This window comes from Phyllobates terribilis, unplaced genomic scaffold, assembly GCF_046119375.1.
Source record: "Phyllobates terribilis strain yellow unplaced genomic scaffold, ASM4611937v1 Scaffold_9__5_contigs__length_417890890, whole genome shotgun sequence".
Classification (NCBI taxonomy): Eukaryota; Metazoa; Chordata; class Amphibia; order Anura; family Dendrobatidae; genus Phyllobates; species Phyllobates terribilis.
The window spans coordinates 287,721,552-287,744,490 of NW_027362769.1; the positions used below are offsets into that span (position 1 = coordinate 287,721,552).

At 41.4% G+C, this 22,939-nt stretch overlaps 1 protein-coding gene across 1 annotated transcript in view; it reads left to right on the forward strand.

The window, feature by feature from the left end:
• The window catches only part of DNAH7 (dynein axonemal heavy chain 7), a 505,238-nt gene that overhangs the window by 354,659 nt on the left and 127,640 nt on the right, over positions 1-22,939 (forward strand). Inside the window, exons 46-50 of the mRNA XM_073647873.1 lie at positions 3,256-3,419; positions 16,716-16,870; positions 19,077-19,267; positions 19,713-19,846; positions 22,562-22,897. Coding sequence (XP_073503974.1) covers positions 3,256-3,419; positions 16,716-16,870; positions 19,077-19,267; positions 19,713-19,846; positions 22,562-22,897 — 980 coding nt within the window. The remainder of the gene's footprint in view (positions 1-3,255; positions 3,420-16,715; positions 16,871-19,076; positions 19,268-19,712; positions 19,847-22,561; positions 22,898-22,939) is intronic.

Genomic DNA, 22,939 nt, shown 5'->3' on the forward strand with positions numbered 1-22,939 from the left:
TCATCTGTCTGTCAAATTCATGGAAAGTGGCGATGTTCCTGTTTCTTACACCACCATTCCTGGTGAGGCACACAGAGGCCCATGTCTCTGGTAATATACTGCGAATTCATTAACTGCCATGCTCCTCTTAATGAAGCAGTCCCATCAAAGTTTTTATCCTCTTAGTATCTTGCAATCATCATATTATACAGCACTAAACTGAAAAAACTGAAATGGAGTATAAGTTGGAATGCATGCAAAATAGGAGCATGTTCACACCGACCATTAAACAGACAAAACCTAAAATAGAAGCAAAATAAACATATACCCTCTTGTCAGTAAATAAGTAAAAGCATTAGTGCATATAAATAACATTGGGTACTTGGTAAACACTGTTTTTGATCAAAAAAAGTGTAAAAGCCATCCCCCAACGTCGAGGTGAACCTAAATCGGGATGGTCCTAACCTCTAGGGTTAAAACCTTACCATGTGTATACTGATAGGGAATTTAGATTGTGAGCCCCAGTGGGGACAGTGATGATAATGTCTGTAAAGCGCGGAATATGATGTCGCTATATAAGAAATGCATCTATAATTTACTTACCTTGTAATGTCTTCACATCCTGTTCCGTCCAGATGTGTCCGGATCTCAGAATTCCAAGTGGCGGATGTTCGCCGACCGCCATATTGGGACACCCAAGTGATGGGTGTCTCAATATGGAAACCGCTGGTGGTACCAGCCTCTTGCGCGGTACCACCAGCGGATCACCGTCGCGCACACGCCACCGCCGGGATCAGCCGAATTATTCACTGACCGCCGCCATCTTTGTACTGGAGGAGCGCATGCGCAGTTTTAATGTGACCGCCGCTATCCGTCTGCACAAAGATGTCGGTGGTCTGATTTACTGCATGGGGAGACAGCTCAAACGAGCGAACACATGAGGGAAGAAGACAGCACAGGGGTGGAGAGAGAGAACAGACAAGGGGAAGAGCACATGGGGTACACAGGTGAAAGAAGAGATCACATGAGAGAGAAAGAGCACAGGGGAGAGAGAGACAGAGCACAGAGGGGAGACAGCTCAAACGGGACAGCACATGAGGGGAGAGCACAGCACAGGAAGGAGAGAGACAGCAGACAAGGGGGATAGCACATGGGGTAGACAGGTCAAAGAAGAGATCACATGAGAGGAGAAGACAGCAGATGGGGGAGAGAGAAAGCGCACAGGGGAGAGACAGCTCAAATGGGACAGCACATGAGGGGAGAACACAGCACAGGAAGGAGAGAGACAGCAGACAAGGGGGATAGCACATGGGGTAGACAGGTCAAAGAAGTCAGCACATGGGGGAAAGAGAGCGTGGATAGGTGGGTGAGCACATGGGGGGGGGGATTCTCAACGCTGCAAAGCCTGCCCCCATCGTGACATTACTGCCCTCCCGATGCGACAGCATTGGGTCTTCATCTAGTAATAAATAAATTAATCAATAAATAAAAAAGCTCCAATGGTTAAAGAGAGTGATTCTTCTAAGATCATTATAAAAGGGAATTGCTGTTTGTGCTAGGGGCTCAAAATGAGCTTCACCATAGGTTATTCCCAAATAAGCTCCCCTTACCCCTGCAGGAGCACATTGACTGTAGATTGGTTTCAGATTTTGTACTTTTAACTGTAGCCAAATATGCATCATTAGCTGTGTAATACAAGATTTCTTTTGGATAAGACATGGGTAATTAAAAACCAAGAAGAACATAAAGAATAATCAGTTACCTTATAATTAAACATTAAATTAATTTATCCCAGTTGGTGCCATAATCACATTACGTCCATGTCTGTAGTGATTACAGTGTTATCTTTTTTGGATTATGAATATATAAATTACAATTCCCTTGATTTCTCCTTTATAGTCACCTCAAGAGATTGTACCAGTCTTATTATATTATCCTTTAACTGTAAGATCGGTGTTTTACAAGGCATAATTATCTACCCAGAGATAGAGTTACCTGTTTCTTTCTAAAATCATGCTTATGAAAACTTGTGATTACAGCAAACCAGTTTTTAAAGCTTCTCATTATATAGATTGTATGAATTGACTGTATTTTTTTCTGGTTCAATTCTGTTGTTATACTCAATGAAGAAGCATTGATTGTAATGGGGTCAGTATTCAATTTTAATGGCTTCCATCTGGTTAAAGGTGTTGTGCCATCTAGACCGCCCACTTTTAAAATAGATCCACGGAGCTGATCACTGTTCCTCTGACAGCTAATCTCCCTCCTCTCCCTAGTCATCATGATCTGTCCATTTAAGAAGCCCTCCCAAGAAGATTTTTTTTAAGAAATCTGTGTGTGCATAGGTGTATTTAATGTAATGTGTATGTGTTAATATACTCCCCTACCACTGTCCTCTCTGGGATCCTGCGCCTCTCTGCTCCTCTTCTCGGTGACCTCACCGCACTTCAGACTCTCTGGGTCACTCTATGCTCTATGAGCTCTATGTGAGCCGGAAGACTATGTTATAATGTAAGCCTATAGAGCCTTCTTCTGACACTCCATAGACTTACATTGTAAAAGTCACTCTCGGGTCACGCAGAGCACTGTGTTTTCTAGAGAGTCTGAAAAACGGAACAGCACTGAAGAGGAGCGTAACAGTGCTGGATCCCGGAGAAGATGGCGGTATGTGACTTTAATAATACCCTCTTATTACACTAAGTGCACGTATACACAGATTTAGCTTAAAAAAAAATCATGGTAGGGCTTCTTTAAATTACACATGATGCATCTGCCATATTGGGAAACACTCTTTGATGCATCTGCCATATTGGAAAACATTCTTTGCAGAGCTTCTCCACTCGGGCTAAAAGGCGCTTTCTCACTCTTTACCAAGTTGTATAACACATGTTAAACTGACTTCTTAAAAAATCACATTTAAAGCAAAATATGCATGCAGACACTATCAGTTTTATGATATTTTTCCATCTAGTTGCTCAGGCAACATGGATAATTTCATTTCTATAGTGCCTATATCAGACAGGTAAGAGTGAGGGCACAAAACCTTCTGGTAGTGTAAGTGTGAGCCGCACCAGGCACCGGTGTGACCGAGGTTCCCAGATTTCCATTGGTGTGCTTAGCTTGTGGGTATTGCCTTACCTTCAGCTATGAGTGTGATTATCAGATATTGTTGCAGCATGACAAGTGTTTCCTACATTTTATTTATTACTTACATTAATAAACTTGCCGTTGAGATTAACATTTTTTTTTTCTCGCGGTTGACACTTGATCCTGCAGATGCAAACTAAAGAATGGAGCTCATTGTGCAAACAAAGGAATATACCCAGTTCTGAAGATTACTCTCTCACCAGCAGCTTAGGCGAGCCTGTGAAAATCCGAGCTTGGAACATCGCAGGTTTACCTTCGGACAGCTTCTCTGTTGACAATGGAATTATCATTTCGTAAGTTATTTTCTATGCTGTTACCATGTGTTCAAATAATTGTTAATACATAGATACACAATTTACTGACCCGGAAACACAAGTATAATTATTTAAAGTCTATTCCCTCTAAATACATTTGTAACTTAGGAGAGAAATGTACAGTACAGACCAAAAGTTTGGACACACCTTCTCATTTTAAGATTTTTCTGTATTTTCATGACTATGAAAATTGTACATTCACATTGAAGGCATCAAAACTATGAATTAACACATGTAGAATTATATACTTAACAAAAAAGTGTGAAACAACTGAAAATATGTCTTATATTCTAGGTTCTTCAAAGTAGCCACCTTTTGCTTTGATGACTGCTTTGCACACTCTTGGCATTCTCTTGATGAGCTTCAAGAGGTAGTCACCGGAAATGGTTTTCACTTCACAGGTGTGCCCTGTCAGGTTTAATAAGTGGGATTTCTTGCCTTATAAATGGGATTGGGACCATCAGTTGTGTTGTGCAGAAGTCTGGTAGTCCTACTGAATAGACTGTTAGAATTTGTATTATGGCAAGAAAGAAGCAGCTAAGTAAAGAAAAAAGAGTGGTCGTCCTCACTTTAAGAAATGAAGGTCAGTCAGTATGAAAAATTGGGAAAACTTTGAAAGTGTCCCCAAGTGCAGTTGCAAAAACCATCAAGCACTACAGAGAAACTGGCTCACATGAAGACTGCCCCAGGAAATGAAGACCAAGAGTCACCTCTGCTTCTGAGGATAAGTTTATCCGAGTCACCAGCCTCAGAAATCACAGGTTAACAGCAGCTCAGATTAGAGACCAGGTCAATGCCACACAGAGTTCTAGCAGCAGACACATCTCTACAACAACTGTTAAGAGGAGACTTTGTGCAGCAGGCCTTCATGGTAAAATAGCTGCTAGGAAACCACTGCTAAGGACAGGCAGCAAGCAGAAGAGACTTGTTTGGGCTAAAGAACACAAGGAATGGACATTATACCAGTGGAAATCTGTGCTTTGGTCTGATGAGTCCAAATTTGAGATCTTTGGTTCCAATCACTGTGTCTTTGTGCGACGCAGAAAAGGTGAACGGATGGACTCTACCTGCCTGGTTCCCACCGTGAAGCATGGAGGAGGAGGTGTGATGGTGTGAGGGTGCTTTGCTGGTGACACTGTTGGGTATTTATTCAAAATTGAAGGCATACTGAACCAGCATGGCTACCACAGCATCTTGCAACGGCATGCTATTCCATGCGGTTTGCGTTTAGTTGGACCATCATTTATTTTTCAACAGGACAATGACCCCAAACACACCTCCAGGCTGTGTAAGGGCTATTTGACCAAGAAGGAGAGTGATGAGGTGCTACGCCAGATGACCTGGCCTCCACAGTCACCAGACCTGAACCCAATCAAGATGGTTTGGGGTGAGCTGGACCGCAGAGTGAAGGCAAAAGGGCCAACAAGTGCTAAGCATCTCTGGGTACTCCTTCAAGATTGTTGGAAGACCATTTCCGGTGACTACCTCTTGAAGCTCATCAAGAGAATGCCAAGAGTGTGCAAAGCAGTCATCAAAGCAAAAGGTGGCTACTTTGAAGAACCTAGAATATAAGACATATTTTCAGTTGTTTCACACTTTTTTGTTAAGTATATAATTCCACATGTGTTAATTCATAGTTTTGATGCTTTCAGTGTGAATGTACACTTTTCATAGTCATGAAAATACAGAAAAATCTTTAAATGAGAAGGTGTGTCCAAACTTTTGGTCTGTACTGTATGTGTGTATGCCGATCTTCTGCGCGTGTCGAAGAGCACTTTATTCCCCACTACAGGAACAAGTCACAGCTCCAATCCAAAGGAATACCTTGTGTTGGATGCAATCTTGTGGACTGTTGCTGTTACTCCATAAGTAAAATTATTGGTAGCTCTTCAAAAAGTCTTTGGAGAGTAGTTCAACATGCCTTTAGAACCAATTTATAAAAGGATTTTCCGAATTAGAAAACCCCTCTCTCACACACCATTTTTTTTAAACACGTGTTTAAACATCCTGGATATCTATTATTTTTATTGTGCTTTTTTATAGCAAATTTTTGTGACATTTTTCATTTACAAAGATTTTAAACATGTTTTATTTTCTGTTGTGTTTTTTTAAACTTATTGAGAAGCCTATAGGGAAAAATGCTAAGAAGAACAGCACAGGAGACTGCTGGGGTTGGAAAAATACTCTATTTTACTGAACCAAATGTATTATAAATAGTCTTCTTTTGTAACATTCAAAATGTGAATCTCAGCTAATATCCCATTCTTGGCAGGAAATACATAGGACTGCTAATTTTCATATTAATGCAAATGAGCTTCTTTATAGTACTAATGAGAGAGACTAGCAAATTAATCAAGCAATAAACCCAGATGCAGACACAGACATGTATCAGATCAATCACATATTGAGCAAGGAGGATTTGGCGCTGGCCAGTAGTAATATCCCTGTCACTATTAACCTTCTGGAACGAGTTAATGCTCTTTCTTTTAGTGACCACAGTGACACAAATAGATAATCAAATCATGAAACAAACCGCAATTATCATTTTTCATTTCTTTTGTGATTGCAAAGTTATACTAGTGCTGAGTATGGTTTGTCTACCATACTTCCTTTATATGTTGGCTTTTATTGCATCCTTTAGTGATACGGATGCAAAAAAATAGGAATGAAAGGGAATGTTATAAACTGGTTAGTTGTCGTCATTCATATTGAGGGAGCAGTTTGTGTCTGTGTTGATGACGTCAAACATATGAATACTTCTAGCTTCAGTCATGAGCCAAATATGACTCACTGGACAGATTCTGCACCAAAATGTCACAACATACTAAAGTGTACAACATTGGATGGCGTTTTATAAAATTCCATTCGCATGCTGTAGAAAACAAAATTGCAGCTTTGAGGGAACTTAAAGGGAATCTGACAGTAGGATTTTCCCCCCAAACTATATATATCCACATGTAGCTCTTTCAAAGATAAGTCCAGCAATACCTTGACCCAGACCAGTGATCCCCAACCATTCTGCTCTGAGAAAGGGTTGTGATCCACATCCAGAGCCCCCCCCCCCCAATAGTGATATCCAGCTTCCGCCTCACTCAGAGCCGCCATTATCAGTATAGTCACAGCCAAAACTTCCCCACGGATATCACACCATGGCAGTATACTTGCATCTATGGGTTCCCACCTTACCCTCATTTGGTTTTGTTGCATCAAGCACTCCCAACATGCTATCGCATTCAACATCTACCACCTCCTCTATCTGGTGGTACCATCCTATGTCCAACTTAGCACTTCATTTATCTCTCCAACTGCTAGGGCAGTATATCTGCATCCAGATCTGCTCTTCTGTGTAAGACTGCTCACAAAAGTCACCATATGGAGACCTGCTCTTCACAGCCGTCTGCTAGACCTGGTGCTAATGCACTAAGTTGGCTGACAGTTGCAAGCCACACATCATGGTCCTGTGAGCTACATGTTGCTCCCAATCCACCTAGACAGTTCATTCCTATATTCCTAAGAAATCAGTATTCAAATGGATATGGAAATGACGCTTAAGTGGTTTGACATGTAGAAGCTCTTCTCAAGCCTCTGTCACTTCGGCTCTATTCGCCACCCAGTGCTGCCTTCTGCTTGTCTGACAGATCCTTTGCAAGCGAAGAAGCTGTAGGCACTTCAGCCTCACTTATATATCCATTCAAACGATGATTTCTCTGGGATGGAGCAATGGACTGTCTGGGTAAAGGAATTGCTGGCTGGACTTTTCTTTGAAAGAAGTAGATGTAGATATAAATATTTGGAGGCTGAAAACCTACTTCGATTTAAAAAAATTTCCAAAATTGTAAAATATCCAATTTGTCAGACATTTTACCCTTTGCCATATAAAAGTGAAATACATAGTTAACCTTTCAGCAAATAATCCACATATAACACATGCTGATTTCTATGTGACAGATGTGAAGAAGATTCATCCTGCATCGATCTTCGTGTTCCATCAATACCAGATCTTTACAGGATCTGTCATGTACAATGTGATTTAAAAAAAAAAGGAAGGAAATTGATGCAAACACGTCTGCATGTTGTTTCTTTTGAAATCTGTTTAGATGAGTTTCAGATCAAAAGACATAATGCAAAAAAGTGTGAGCTCAGACTTTCAGCTCAATAACTTTGTGGCATGCTGTTTGTACTGGAGCCTTTGGTTCCATCCTCCTTAGGCATTGTATGCAATGTGATCCATGTAAAAATATCATAATGTTCCATAATCAAATTGAAAAGAAAGGAAATGTCCAGGTAAATATTGCTGGTATATCACCAGTATTATAAGTGATCACTGTAGGCTCCATGCTCACACGTGACGTATGGCTTTGTGTATGTGGCTCTTGGTTAGTGCCATTGGTCAGAATGGATTATATCCGGTTTCCCAATGCAGGCATCAGTCTTTATAGTTCCAAATTATTAGGTAAATGTGTTTTTTTTACTTCGTCATATCTATATATATATATATATATATATGTATATATAGAATATGGTACAGAAAAATATACCAAAGTATAAATGTTTTCCAATTTTGTCATAATTCCCGCAAAATCAAGTTATAAAAGGGCCTGGTTTTTGCAGCATTTGTTTTTTGTATTTTTTTCAATAGAACCATTATCAGGTGCATAATATTATCTGTTTTACTTTTATCACATAATTTAGGTTCTTCAAAGGTTTTTTTCTGAGAATCAATTTTTTTATGATTATTGGGTTTTGCTGGTTGAAAATACCAAACTTAGTAGGTACTCGCTTTCCTTGCTCCAGCAACGCCTCTCTGCCTCTGCTTCAGTCATTGTTGAAAAGCTCACAAGGTCACAATGATAAAGCATGTAACCGCTGCAGCCAGTCATTGGGCTCAGTGGTGATGCTGATGTAAACAACAGGTCGTGACCTCGCTGCTACAGTCTGTCAACAAAGACCGGCAAAGAGACATCGATAGAGCAGGAATAGTGCGTAACATAAAAAACTTATTCCCAGAAATCCCCTTTAAACTACTTTTTAATTTTAATTACATTTTAATTACAAATGTGGCAGCACCAATGAAGTGCCATTGACCTGACAGAGAAAGTCTGCTTTTTCTGTCTAACCTCTAAATCAGGGGTGGAGCATGCGGGCCATAAACAGTATTTTCTTCTGCCACAGGGCAGATTTCCGGGGACCTCAGTGCTTTGGTTGCTGGCCTCGTTTTGCTGGCTGCCGGTCTTTTAATTCCTCTCTACACTACGAGCTCATGCACACAGAGTTCACTACTGAACGCTGCAGCGCATGCAATGAAGGATTATGTCCTGACGCTGATGTTTTTTGTGGGTGGAGTTTTGCCTTCCCTTCCCACTGATGATGAAGCCAGCAGTCGCAGGGTCTCCTTTATAATGCATGCACCAGCCCCACTGTCTCCTGTGTAATGCATGCACCAGCCCCACTGTCTCCTATGTAATGCATGCACCAGCCCCACTGTCTCAAATGTAATGTATGCGCCAGCCCCCCTGTCTCCTATGTGATGTATATGCACCAGTCCCACTGTCTCCTGTGTAATGCATGCGCCAGCCCCACTGTCTCCTATGTGATGATGAGTATACACCAGCCCCACTGTCTCCTATGTGATAATGAATATACACCAGCCCCACTGTCTCCTATGTAATGTATGCATATATACCAGCAACAATGTCTCCTATGTAATGTATATTCACCAGTCCCACTGTCTCCTATGTGATGATGAATATACACCAGCCCCACTGTCTCCTATGTAATGTATGCATATACACCAGCCCCACGGTCTCTTATGTAATATATATAGTTGAGACCAAAAGTTTGGACACACCTTCTCATTTAAAGATTTTTATGTATTTTCATGACTGAAAATTGTACATTCACACTGAAGGCATCAAAACTATGAATTAACACATGTGGAACGATATACTTAACAAAAAAGTGTGAAACAACTGAAAATATGTCTTATATTCTAGGTTCTTCAAAGTAGCCACCTTTTGCTTTGATGACTGCTTTGCACACTCTTGGCATTCTCTTGATGAGCTTCAAGAGGTAGTCACCGGAAATGGTCTTGCAACAATCTTGAAGGAGTTCCCAGAGATGCTTAGCACTTGTTGGTCCTTTTGCCTTCACTCTGCGGCCCAGCTCACCCCAAACCATCTCGATTGGGCTCAGGTCTAGTGACTGTGGAGGCCAGGTCATCTGGCGTAGCACCCCATCACTCTCCTTCTTGGTCAAATAGCCCTTACACAGCCTGGAGGTGTGTTTGGGGTCATTGTCCTGTTGAAAAATAAATGATGGTCCAACTAAACGCAAACCGGATGGAATAGCATGCCGCTGCAAGATGCTGTGGTAGCCATGCTGGTTCAGTATGCCTTCAATTTGAATAAATCCCCAACAGTGTCACCAGCAAAGCACCCTCACACCATCACACCTTCTCCTCCATGCTTCACGGTGGGAACCAGGCATGTAGAGTCCATCCGTTCACCTTTTCTGCGTCACACAAAGACACAGTGATTGGAACCAAAGATCTCAAATTTGGACTCATCAGACCAAAGCACAGATTTCCACTGGTCTAATGTCCATTCCTTGTGTTGTTTAGCCCAAACAAGTCTCTTCTGCTTGTTGCCTGTCCTTAGCCGTGGTTTCCTAGCAGCTATTTTACCATGAAGGCCTGCTGCACAAAGTCTCCTCTTAACAGTTGTTGAAGAGATGTGTCTGCTGCTTGAACTCTGTGTGGCATTGACCTGGTCTCTAATCTGAGTTGCTGTTAACCTGCGATTTCTGAGGCTGGTGACTCGGATAAACTTATCCTCAGAAGCAGAGATGACTCTTGGTCTTCCTTTCCTGGGGCGGTCCTCATGTGAGCCAGTTTCTTTGTAGCCCTTGATGGTTTTTGCAACTGCACTTGGGGACACTTTCAAAGTTTTCCCAATTTTTTTGACTGACTAACCTTCATTTCTTAAAGTAATGATGGCCACTCTTTTTTCTTTACTTAGCTGCTTTTTTCTTGCCATAATACAAATTCTAACAGTCTATTCAGCAGGACTATCAGCTGTGTATCCACCAGACTTCTGCACAACACAACTGATGGTCCCAACCTCATTTATAAGGCAAGAAATCCCACTAATTAAACCTGACAGGGCACACCTGTGAAGTGAAAACCATTTCCGGTGACTACCTCTTGAAGCTCATCAAGAGAATGCCAAGAGTGTGCAAAGCAGTCATCAAAGCAAAAGGTGGCTTCTTTGAAGAACCTAGAATATAAGACATATTTTCAGTTCTTTCACACTTTTTTGTTAAGTATATAATTCCACATGTGTTAATTCATAGTTTTGATGCCTTCAGTGAGAATGTACAATTTTTAAAGTCATGAAAATACAGAAAAATCTTTAAATGAGAAGGTGTGTCCAAACTTTTGGTCTGTGCTGTATACACCAGCCCAAGTGTCTCCTATGGAATGTATATACCAGTCCCAGTGTCTCTTATGTAATGTATATACACCAGCCCCATTGTCTCCTATGTAACATAAACAAGCCCCACTGTCCCCTATGTGATGTATATTCACCAGCCCCAGTGTCTCCTATGTAATGTGTATATACACCAGTCTCAATGTCTCCTCTGTGATGTGTACAGTAGTCTTGTTGTTTCCTATATGATGTATATATTGTTAGAACTCTCCTGTTAGGTTTTTTTTAGTTTGCTGGTCACATGACCATTTTTGCCTATTTAATCCGGCTCCGCCCTCCTGGTCTTGCTGGACTTCATTGTATTTACTACTTTTGAGCTAGCTTGGTGCTCTGTTGCCGTTCTCTGTTAGTTTTGCTAGGTCTTCTGACCTCTATGCTTTTTGTTGTGTGTTTGTCTTTGACTGCTACTATTTCTGCTAGGAGGTGTCCAACTTATCCCAGTCCCTAGTTCTTGTAGGGATCCCTCCCTCACATCTATAGGTCTTTGTACAGACTAGCCGAGGACTTTAGCGGGTCTGATCGCAGGATCAGGTTCCCCGTTACATCGTAGGGATCTAGTTTAGTTCTATTGTAGGGACAGCTCTCCTGTCTTTCCTTAGTCCCTGTAGCAGATCATAACAGTAAGTCCAGCCCTAAAAGAAAAAAAAAAAAATTTTCTCTAAGGAAAGACCTCCAGTTTTCCATCATGGTCTCGGTTCAAGATTTGGCTCAACGCTTGCAGGGACTCTCTCTGGAGGTGGCCGAGCTCCAACAACACGTGAGTAGCTGTTCTGGAGCGCATTTTGTGGAACCAAAGGTACGTCTGCCTGATCTATTTTTTGGCGAACAACAAGATTTTTTTTCTTTTAAAAATGCTTGTTTATTGTATTTTCGTTTGAGACCCGGATCCTCTGGTGATGAATCACAGCGCATAGGGTTCATAATGTCACTTTTGTGCAAAGATCCTCAGGGATGGGCCTTCTCTCTCCAACCTAGTGATCCGTGCTTTAGATCAGTGGATAGTTTTTTTTCTGCTTTGGGTTTGTTGTATGATGATCCTGATCGTGTCTCATCTGCTGAGTCTGAATTGAGACGTTTGAGGCAGGGATCAGGTAATGTGGAAAAATATTGTTCTCACTTCCGTCGGTGGTCTGCCCAGGTGGGGTGGAACGATTCAGCTTTGAAAAGCTTGTTTCTTGCAGGGCTAGGTGAAAGGGTTAAGGATTTACTGATTGCTTATCCCACACCTGGAAACTTGCAGGAGGCAATGCAATTAGCTATACGGGTGGACAGGAGACTGCGTGCAAGGGTTAATGAGAGCAAATCCTCTGCTATGTCAGCTCCGAGTCCTGAGAGGGTCTGTGCTGACAGTGGAGAGCCGATGGAGATTGGGGCGATGACACCCCGCTCTCAGGAAAAAGACCGCAGGCTTTCTGAAGGCTTGTTCTTCTATTGCGGAAATTCTGATCATTTCATTAAGAACTGTGTGCTTCGTATGAAGAAAGAAAAAAAAATGGTCAGTTATGCCCGTATTGCCTGTTTAGATTCTAAGGGAGTATTCCTATCTGCCACTACTGCTGCTCAGGATGAATTAATTGAATTTCGGGTATTTGTGGATTGTGGTTCTACTCTGAATGTGATTGATGGGGGATTCTTGGAAAAACTTAGATTAGAACCTAAAACTTTGTCATCCCCTATTGCTGTGGTTTCTGTTGATGGCTCTCCCTTGAAGAGTGTTACTCATAAGGTCTGTGAATTTCCCCTCACTATTAGTGGTATTCACCAAGAAAATTTGGAATTGGTGGTATTGGATAATTTGCCTTCTCCAGTAATATTGGGGTTACCCTGGTTAAAATTGCACAATCCTGTACTGGATTGGTCTGCCAATGAAATTAAGTCCTGGAGCCCTAAGTGTTATGACAAGTGTTGTAACGGACGTATTGCTGCTGTGGATAAAGGGGAATTGCCTGTACCTATTCAGGATTTTTGGAGAGTTTTTTCTGAGGAGGAGTCACAAATTTTGCCTCCCCATAGAGACTATGATTGTACCATTGAATTTGTCCCTGGAGCGACTCTTCCTAAAAGTCGTTTATTTAATCTTACTATTCCTGAGAGAAAGGCTTTGGAGGAATACATACAGACAAGCTTGGCCGCCGGTCACATTAGGCCTTCCAAGTCTCCTGTGGCTGTTGGATTTTTTTTTGTAAAAAAAAAAGATGGCGGTTTACGTCCTTGTCTGGACTTTCGTGAGATTAATAAAATTACTGTACGCAATCCTTACCCACTGCCATTGATTCCTGATTTATTTAACCAGTTAGTGGGGGCCAAGTGGTTCTCTAAAATTGATCTCCGGGGGGCATACAATTTGTTGCGCATGGAGGAGAGTTTTTCCGGTGATTTGGAGAGAGTTTGGACGGATGTGCGTGGTAATCTTCAGGAGGCTAACAAAAAATCTAAGAGGTACTTTGATTGATAGGAAACGGCAAGAGGTTTTGTTTTCTGTTGGTGACATGGTTTGGTTGTCCTCTAAGAATCTGCGATTGAGGATTCCTTCTAAAAAATTGGGTCCCAAGTTCGTAGGGCCCTTTAAGGTGCTTCAGATAGTTAACCAATCTGCTGTTAGGTTGGAGGTTCCTACGTCCTGGAAGATTAACCCGGTGTTTCATGTTTCTCTGTTGAAAAAAGCTGATGTGTCGGATGGTGACGCCTCTGCCACTGTTCCTCCGGTGGTGGAGGACGGGGAATATGAAATTTCCCGCATCCTAAATTCTAGACGATATAGAGGGAGTTTGCAGTATCTCGTCGCTTGGAAGGGTTTCAGACCTGAGGATAACTCATGGGTGAGGGCGGATGATGTTTCTGCTTCCAGACTTGTCTGAGCATTTCACAGGAGGTTTCCTGGTAAGCCTGGGCCTAGGGGATCCGGAGGATCCTCTTAGAAGAGGGGGTACTGTTAGAACTCTCCTGTTAGTTTTTTTTTAGTTTGCTGGTCACATGACCATTTTTGCCTATTTAATCCTGCTCCGCCCTCCTGGTCTTGCTGGACTTCATTGTATTTACTACTCTTGAGCTAGCTTGGTGCTCTGTTGCCGTTCTCTGTTAGTTTTGCTAGGTCTTCTGACCTCTATGCTTTTTATTGTGTGTTTGTCTTTGACTGCTACTATTTCTGCTAGGAGGTGTCCAACTTATCCCAGTCCCTAGTTCTTGTAGGGATCCCTCCCTCACATCTATAGGTCTTCGTACAGACTAGCCGAGGACTTTAGCGGGTCTGATCGCAGGATCAGGTTCCCCGTTACATCGTAGGGATCTAGTTTAGTTCTATTGTAGGGACAGCTCTCCTGTCTTTCCTTAGTCCCTGTAGCAGATCATAACATATATAGCTATCTCGGTGTGTCCTATGTGAAGTGTACAGTTGTCACAGTGTCTCCTATGTGATGTATACAATAGTCTTATTGTCTCCTATGTGATGTATACAGCAGTCTCCTACTGCTTGAGTTCTATAAACATGTGAGCAGTGATGAATTCCCCACCTTGAGCAGACATGCAGTCAGGGCTGGCTCCAGGTTTTTCTGGGCCCCGGGCGAAAGAGTCTCAGTGGACTCCTTTAACACATGCCACGATTCATAATGCACAGATACCGCAGAGAAATATATATATATATATATATATATATATATATATATATATATATATATATATATATATATGCAAATATTTCACTTCTTACATTACGTGAGTGATATCTATTGTAAATTCTACAATATCTCAGAAATCGGTGAATCGCTTCACACAGTATACTGGCTCCATACAGAATACTGGCCCCCATATAACGCTCCAAACAGAATACTGGCCCCCATAAAACTGTCCGTGCAGGATACTGGCCCCCATAAAATGCTCCATGCAGGCTGTTCCCCCCACATAATGCACTATGCAGGCTGTCCCCCCCCCCCTTATAATGCCCCATGCAGGATGTCACCCACCATATAATGCCTCATGCAGGATGTCACCCCCCATATAATGCCCCATGTAGGATGTCACTCCCCCCCATATAATGCTCTAAGCAGTATATCACTTCTCCCCCCCATATAATGCCCCATGCAGGATGTCCCTTTCCCCCCCATATAATGCCCCATCACTCCATACATTACGAAAAAAAAATAAATCAAATACTCCCCTCACTCCTCCTCACCTTCTGCCGCTGCTCAAGTCCGGCTCCAGTGTCGCCAGCGTCGTCCCGCTCTGCGCTGCCTGTGATGGCTCAGCGGAGGGCGCGGTGTAAAGATGTCACCGCACCCTCTGACCTGAGATGTCACAGGGAGCGCACAGCAGGAAGACAGGGGATCTGCGGAGGCACGGGGAGAGGTAAGTATCCGGCTGCCGGGGCCCTGAGCAAGCGGGGGAGAAGGGCCGGCACTGGCACTGCTCTCCTCCGCCCATAGCCTGGCGGGGTGCCCGACCGCGAGTGGGCCTCCCGCCTGCTTAGGGCCCCGGCACTTGCTCGGGTGCGCCGGGTGCTGACGCCGGCCCTGCATGCAATGTAATATACATCTGTGTTCATAACAACTTAATGTTGTGATTAGTTCATTACAAAACTTATCTAAAGGAGTTAACTGCGCTCCAGACTGACGCAAGCCTTTAAAAGCAGTTGAGAGTAGCAATATCATCAATATCACCTACCACCACACACCTCACCAAAGAGAAGCAGCTCCAACCATCACATTAGGGGTGAATTAATTAATTATTTGACCAAGTATAGCAGGATAATTTTCAAGTTGATAATTTTGCACAACCCACAAATGATGGTATAAATATCCAAATAGCTCTTGGCAGAAAAATGGTTTACCACCCCTGGTCTAGATGCTACAGTCACTTCTGGCTGCAGCTTTTATGGGTGTTAATAGCTCCAGGAGTTCTGCAGGCACCTCCTTTTGACCGCTGCAGTATACTAGGTTAATTATCAATATTTATTGTAGGTTCTTATAACGATACTAAAACACAATACCCAAATAAAAATCAAAGTTCATTTTAGGAATTCATTCTATTTGAGAAGTCTACTGCAACCCATATTAACCCCTTAAGGACTGTGCGATTTTTCATTTTTACATTTTCATTTTTTCCGATTCCATTAAGACTGGCATTGTGCTTGCCAGTCTTACTGAAGGGCTTGCTGGAGTATGATGCGCAGAATACAGTAATAGGCGCACACCACTTAATGAATTTGGTGTATCTTCTCAGTGGTGTTCACCTCCAAGTGCCTTGCCAGAAATGCTTCTCCCGGCAGGAGTTGTAGTAGCATTTCTGGTGTGTAAAACGTGGGCAATTTGCTTAATTTGACGGGTGTACCGCCTTGTCCCACCCCGGCTCCTCCCCAGCACTGCCCATTTTGGCAAAGTTGATTCAGATTGGCTTGAAAATGGGAAAAGTCACTAAATATTTGCTCAGCTATGCATTGTGCACTAATTTTGAGACTTTTCAATGTTTTACCTAAACACTGATGACTTGCCTCCATAGTATTTAGCAAGTTTATCTTCAGCATGCCATCATTATATGATCAGTATAGTCTGCTCTCTATTACCTCCACCAGTTGTGAGCATGAACCGGCCTCAGAGCTGATTCAGTGTCTGTTTAGACAATGGTGCCAGCTGCAGATCCCTGCACAACCATCCAGCTGGGAGCACTGCGGGTCTATCCTCCTTAGGAACATTCAGGTCCAGGCGGTGGGGGCACCCATTGATTATACAGGCACAGCATATTGTAATTTTATGAGATGGTAATATGCTTTTAGAAACATACCCAAATGTCATTTCAGGAATGCAAGACGTTGGCCATTGATGATTGATCCTCAGGGTCAAGCAAATAAATGGGTGAAGAATATGGAGAAGGCCAACAGCTTACATATCATTAAGCTAAGCGATCCAGATTTTGTGCGAACTCTAGAAAACTGCATCCAATTTGGGACCCCGGGTAAGTTAGAACAAAAAACTGTTAATCATGTGCCAGCTTGTAATCATGAAATAAAGAGTTACAAGTGCCGGTTCCCCAGGTTGACTGATGCATTTCTTGCCTTTCATTTTCTACTGATCATTAATCACATTAAAACTGTAATTGCTGTATTAACAGCAGGTGGTAAAATCTGTATGTTGAAAGATTCATTTGTGCAAAATTCTTTTAATTAGCGCCTTTAATTGTGTTGTGAAGATCAGCATATTTATGTATTCATTAAAAACAAGATTTTTCTGAATGCAGTTGTTGGGAGAAAAGACAATATTTTATACAACGGCAGATAGATAAATCTCACCTGCTTGCTTTTCAGGATACTGGCAATATCCATAATTTTTATGAGAGACAACTTTATTTCGCTTCCTTGACCTAATAAATCCAGAATAGAAAACATGTGATGTCTAAGATGTTCTTTCGTGATTGAAAATGAAACCGAACATAGAATTATTACAGTAGCATTATTACAAATAGTTGTAGCTTCAGGCAGTTGTTGAATTTTTGCTTGATTTATTAATGGATCTTCAAGAGGCTGTCTATAGTAAATTAGTTTTTTATCTATAGTGCATGTTCGAGTATACTTTGAGTAAGAACAATACTGGCCACATTAGATGAATGATGGCCAAACCTGCCAGTTTTGACTGGACAGGCCGACCTTATGGTGTGTATGGAGGCATACCAAATCCCAAATGTTGAATTTCAACTTCCCAATCATTTAGTTCCCAGAGGAATTAAACTGCTGCTGGGTATGTCTGGGAGGGTCTTACTCCACATTTACAACATATGCAAGCTCGAGCTGAGAGTGCACTTCAATAGATGGACCCGAAAAGTTAAAGGAGCACTCCCATCAAAGTTTTTCTCCTCTTAATATATTGCAGTCATCATATTATATAGCTATGTGTACTTACAATTACTCAGTTTGCCTTTCTACTTAGCTACTGCTTCTCTTTTCCATTAGATCTATGACATCACTTGATTAAAAACTGACTAGCTGAATCCTTCTAAGCTCTATGTAGAAACAGGAAGTCTCTTTTCCTTGCATGAACCATCATTAGAATTACATTCCTACATCACTGAAAAGTCCCTGGCAGCCCAGCTTCACCTCCCTTTCAACACCTGATCCAGCTTTTCCCACCCCCTTGCTCTTATCTCTCTTCCTTGTTTCCTTTTGTCAGTGATGTAGGATTGTAATTCTAATGATGACTCACGCAGGGAAAAGAGACTTCCTGTTTCTACATAGAGCTTAGAAGGATTCAGCTAGTCTGTTTTTAATCACGTGATGTTATAGACCTAATGGAAAAGGGAAGAATTAACTAGTTAGAAAGGCAAAATGAGCAATTGTATGTACATGGTGCTATATAATATGATGACTGCAATGTATTAAGAGGATAAAAACTTTGAAGGGAGTGCTTCTTAATTGTCAGCAGAATGAATATTTGGCAGTGTAATTACATGCTTATGGTCCTCATGTAACATCAAGGATGAGGTGTATGGAGTGGGGTCAGAAGCTGAGCCTGCCTTAGAGCCCACTTAAATGCCAACTGTGTTATACAGCTGACACTAAATTGCAACTGCGGCTGCATCATCTATACAAGTAGACAGAGGAGAGTCTCCATCTGTCCAACCATTCCTCTCCTGCAAAGTAATTTCGGTGTTCCTTATGGGTTGGCTTGTCAATTAGTGGCCTAATAAAAGCCCTCAAGGCTGTCATCTTAGAGCTCCTTTTAAGCCCCGTCACAGGCAGAGTTACATAGGAGAACTCTTGACAGGACAGAGCTTAGGTTTTTTCTAATAATACACTATTACTCTGTCACTCGATGTGACTGCATACTACCAAATTGTGACCCACAATTCCCTAGTACTGCCGATGTGTGTGGGTGATCATGTAAATGCATGTTTGCGATTTTAATTCTTGCGGTAACATGCCAACTAGACTTATCCTGCTTCTCTCAATTCACTTCTTTTAATAGAAGCCGAACGTGTCTAGTTGGCATGTGTCCGCAAGTATGCAGTTGACATACATGTGTTCACGTGACTTCTCTCTCACACTGGGAATAGAAGGGAATCCGTGACTGTTCAGCTCATCTGCAGTCACATGCCTGCAGACTTTTGCCCACAACCTAGATAGCCCCTCTAATCTGTCCAGTTTATTTTATTGCTTAATTTATTTTAGTATTACTGGAAAATGTTGGAGAAGAATTAGATCCGATTCTGGAGCCACTTCTTCTAAAGCAAACCTTTAAGCAGGGAGGTAGTGTGTGTATTCGTCTTGGGGATTCCACTATCGAATATGCTCCTGATTTCCGGTTCTACATTACAACGAAACTAAGGAATCCTCACTATTTGCCAGAGACGTCTGTCAAGGTCAGTTCAGAATATCCACTCTTTGCTTTAAAAACTATACTTTGCTCTGTGTACAGGTCCCCGTAGTATCTCAATTATGCCAAAAGCTTTTGATGAACAAACCAGTTGTACTGTTTACATAGTTTAATATGATATTCCTGGCAGATTAGCTGTTTGGTAGAAAGCCTGTTTAAGTTATTTTTGTAGAGGTTACCGCTGTAGAAAAATGAGATTTCGGTTGATGTTTTATTAGATATCTCCTTATTTACGGTGTATGTTTGCCTGATGCTTATCTTGCTTTGAAGTTCACATTCAAAGGCTATGCTCTTTTTGAACAAATTAGAAATAACGCTATGGAAAGGTCAAACATTCTGCCTTCTCTCCAAGCAAAGGTTTTATTTTGTTGCTTCATAAAATTGGAAAATAAGTGTGAAATTTACATTCAAGTGTAATTTATATCACGTAGGTCACCTTGCTGAATTTTATGATCACTCCAGAAGGGATGCAGGATCAGTTGTTGGGGATTGTTGTTGCCCGAGAAAGACCAGATCTTGAGGAAGAAAAACAAGCTCTAATTCTCCAGGGAGCCGAAAACAAAAGGTGGCAGCGCTTAATGAATTCTTATATCATATCATGTACATAATCTAAAAATGTATTTGAAATGAAAAGCAGAGGCAAAGCGAGCGTCAGCTTGCCAGCTATAGAGTTATAATGTAACCCATTAAGGACCAAGCAATTTTTGTTTTATTTTTTTCACTCTCACTTTTTTCAGGAACTGTAAATTTTTAATGCATAAGAGCTTGTTTTTGGCACCATTTTTGGGCACATATCCATTATTTTAATTAAAAGCCAACAACTTAGAGATTGTTGTTTTGCATTTTTGCTTTTATGCAATTAAAATTAAAAGGTAACATTTTTCTGCAGGTTGGTAGGAATATGGTGATACCATATTAAAAACATATTTTATGGAAAAAAATAATTGTTATGTAGCTGCATCCCAAGGGTGCATACATACAACCCTTTAAACATATAAATCTTTAATCTAGATATTATTAAAAACAGCAAAAAATACCCTAAAGTGCACAACTGCAAAACTATTATACTAGAAATAGAGGACGAGACTAAGGCTACTAGACCAACCAATTACTCCTGTGTAGGGTGACGAACAGGAATAAGATTGTACAGTCAGCCGATATAGTCCTGTGTACCAACCCACCAACCAATATTAGTTCTATCTCTCTAGCATGAGAACATGGATATATTGATGAACGCCATAATTACATCAAAGTTACACGGTATCAGATAACTACACCGTATCACAATGTATAGTAAGAAAGTATCAACATAGGTTGTGGAATAAATACCATTCCCAGGACAACCACCTATGGCCTGTATGTCCCTGAGATGAAATACTAACTGCCCTGCCTAACAGCGGGGGTTGGCAACCTAGATGACGAGGTTTTGGCATCCCTGCTCCATGTCGGCTGTCCCTCCCTCTCTCTCAATGTCTCTAAGATAGTGGATATGTAGTTGGGAACGTAAACTAGGCATAGACCACCTATCTAGTAAGGGGAGGGGGAGAAAGCATTTAAGCGTATGTTACTTATCATTAGATGTCCAGAGATAGGATATTTCATTAACTCTTCCTCTGCTTCGACGCGTTTCCCCATTAGAGGTTTATCAGGAGGCCACAATTCGTGTTAAATAGAGGTACAGGTATATCGATATTCAGAGACCCATGATGGTATGCCTGGGCCGAGCAAATTGTGCTGTTTACATATGGCTTCCTATGTGGAAACCACCCCCCATGGGATCTTGATTGGTGACTACCCAGTCAGTGTCATATACATCAATCATACCAAGAGGGGGCATGATTGGATCATTACCTCATACTCCCATTCATTGTGGACTTACCAATCAGTGCGTCACCCTTGCCATTCTCCCGCTATCAATATCGAGATGCTGGGATAATACTAGCATGCCATCTCCCAGCCAGAAGTGTCCATCTTCCAGACTGGAGCGCAGGTTGGTGGTCCGCACATGCGCCCGATGGTCAGTGCACTGTGTATCAGCCGCACATCTCTGCGTTCCAGGCTGAGGCGCACGGTGAGGTCAGCACATGCTCCTCAGCATTAAAACCCCAAAACGCAGCATTTCTACCATTGTTTCCTGTGCTTTTACAAATGACTTTTATTTCTAATAAGGGTCATTACAATTGAGTCTGTAACTGAATTTTTTTTTTATAGTAAACGAGTAAAAAAAAATCTTTGTTGCCCCCAAGGGGACTTCAATCAGTTATCATTTAATCACTTCTATATCATTGGGGAACAATTTTGAACATAATTTTTGTTGCGTTCGATTTTTTTCTTATATGAGCCCTTCCCATATCCGGCAGGTGATGGCTGTGTATTACAGCCAGGACCTGCTACTAACAACCAGGGGTGGAGCAGTGCTCTGCCCGCGATTGTTAACTTGTTAAATCTCTGACAGCGGCATTTAACACGCCGACATGCGCACACATCATTTTCTCCGCCCATCGGAGCATCCGTTATGTGATCGCGGGTCACTGATGGATTGTCATGACATCTGGGGGTCAGCAGATGTAGTCTCACTGTGCTCCGAAAAGTCTGATCTATCAAAATATAAAAACAATTAACCCGATCGGTAAACACTGTAAACTGAAAAAATTCAAGAACACCAAAATGAAGGGTTTTTTTGTCGCCACAATTTTAGAATAAAGATTGTAACAAGTGATTAAAAACGTTACATCTATTCTAGAGTGGTACTAATTAAAACTTTGTCTCACCACGCAAAAAGTGTGTCCGACATCTTTTATGCCTTGGCCATTTATCGGCAGCGTCTAATGGGTTAATTACTGGAGACCAACTTTATTGCACAGAAGTGAATAGAGGTATGTTTGGTTCAACCGGTGGATTGGGGTTGACAGGTGGGACTGGGAGAAGTGTAGACATGTTTTCACCTGTAAATATTTAATGTCTGAATATGTCAAATATCTAAGATTAGAAAATCCCTTTTACTACAATAGAGCAGTGAAAGTATTTGGAGCACTAAAACGAAAAAGTGGAGCTACAAAGATATATTCTGAATATAATATTCTGAATATTATGAAAAATCTTAATCATTTTTGTGAGGTGTGTCCTTCATAGGCAGCCCCTAAACTCCAGATGAAGCTTAGCTTCCCTGCCAGAACATTTATTTATAGCATAATTTAAAAAAAATTACATTGTATCATTTTTTATTTTATTTTTTTCTATCGTGTCTTGCCATGTAACACATTTTTTTTAATTTTTCCAGGCAGCTAAAAGAAATTGAAGACAAGATCTTAGAAGTACTTTCAACTTCAGAAGGCAACATATTAGAAGATGAAACTGCCATTAAAATATTGTCTTCCTCCAAGGCTCTAGCAAATGAAATTTCTGAGAAGCAAACAGTTGCTGAGGCAACAGAGAAAAAGATTGATTCAACCAGAATGGGCTACCGGCCCATCTCTATCCATTCTTCAATTCTATTTTTTTCCATTGCTGACTTAGCCAATATTGAGCCCATGTACCAATATTCACTTACATGGTTTATTAATCTTTTTATTATGTCAATAGACAACTCAGAAAAGTCAGAACATTTGCTGACTAGGTAGGTTAATTTCTGGTATTAATAACAATTGGTTAGTTATTG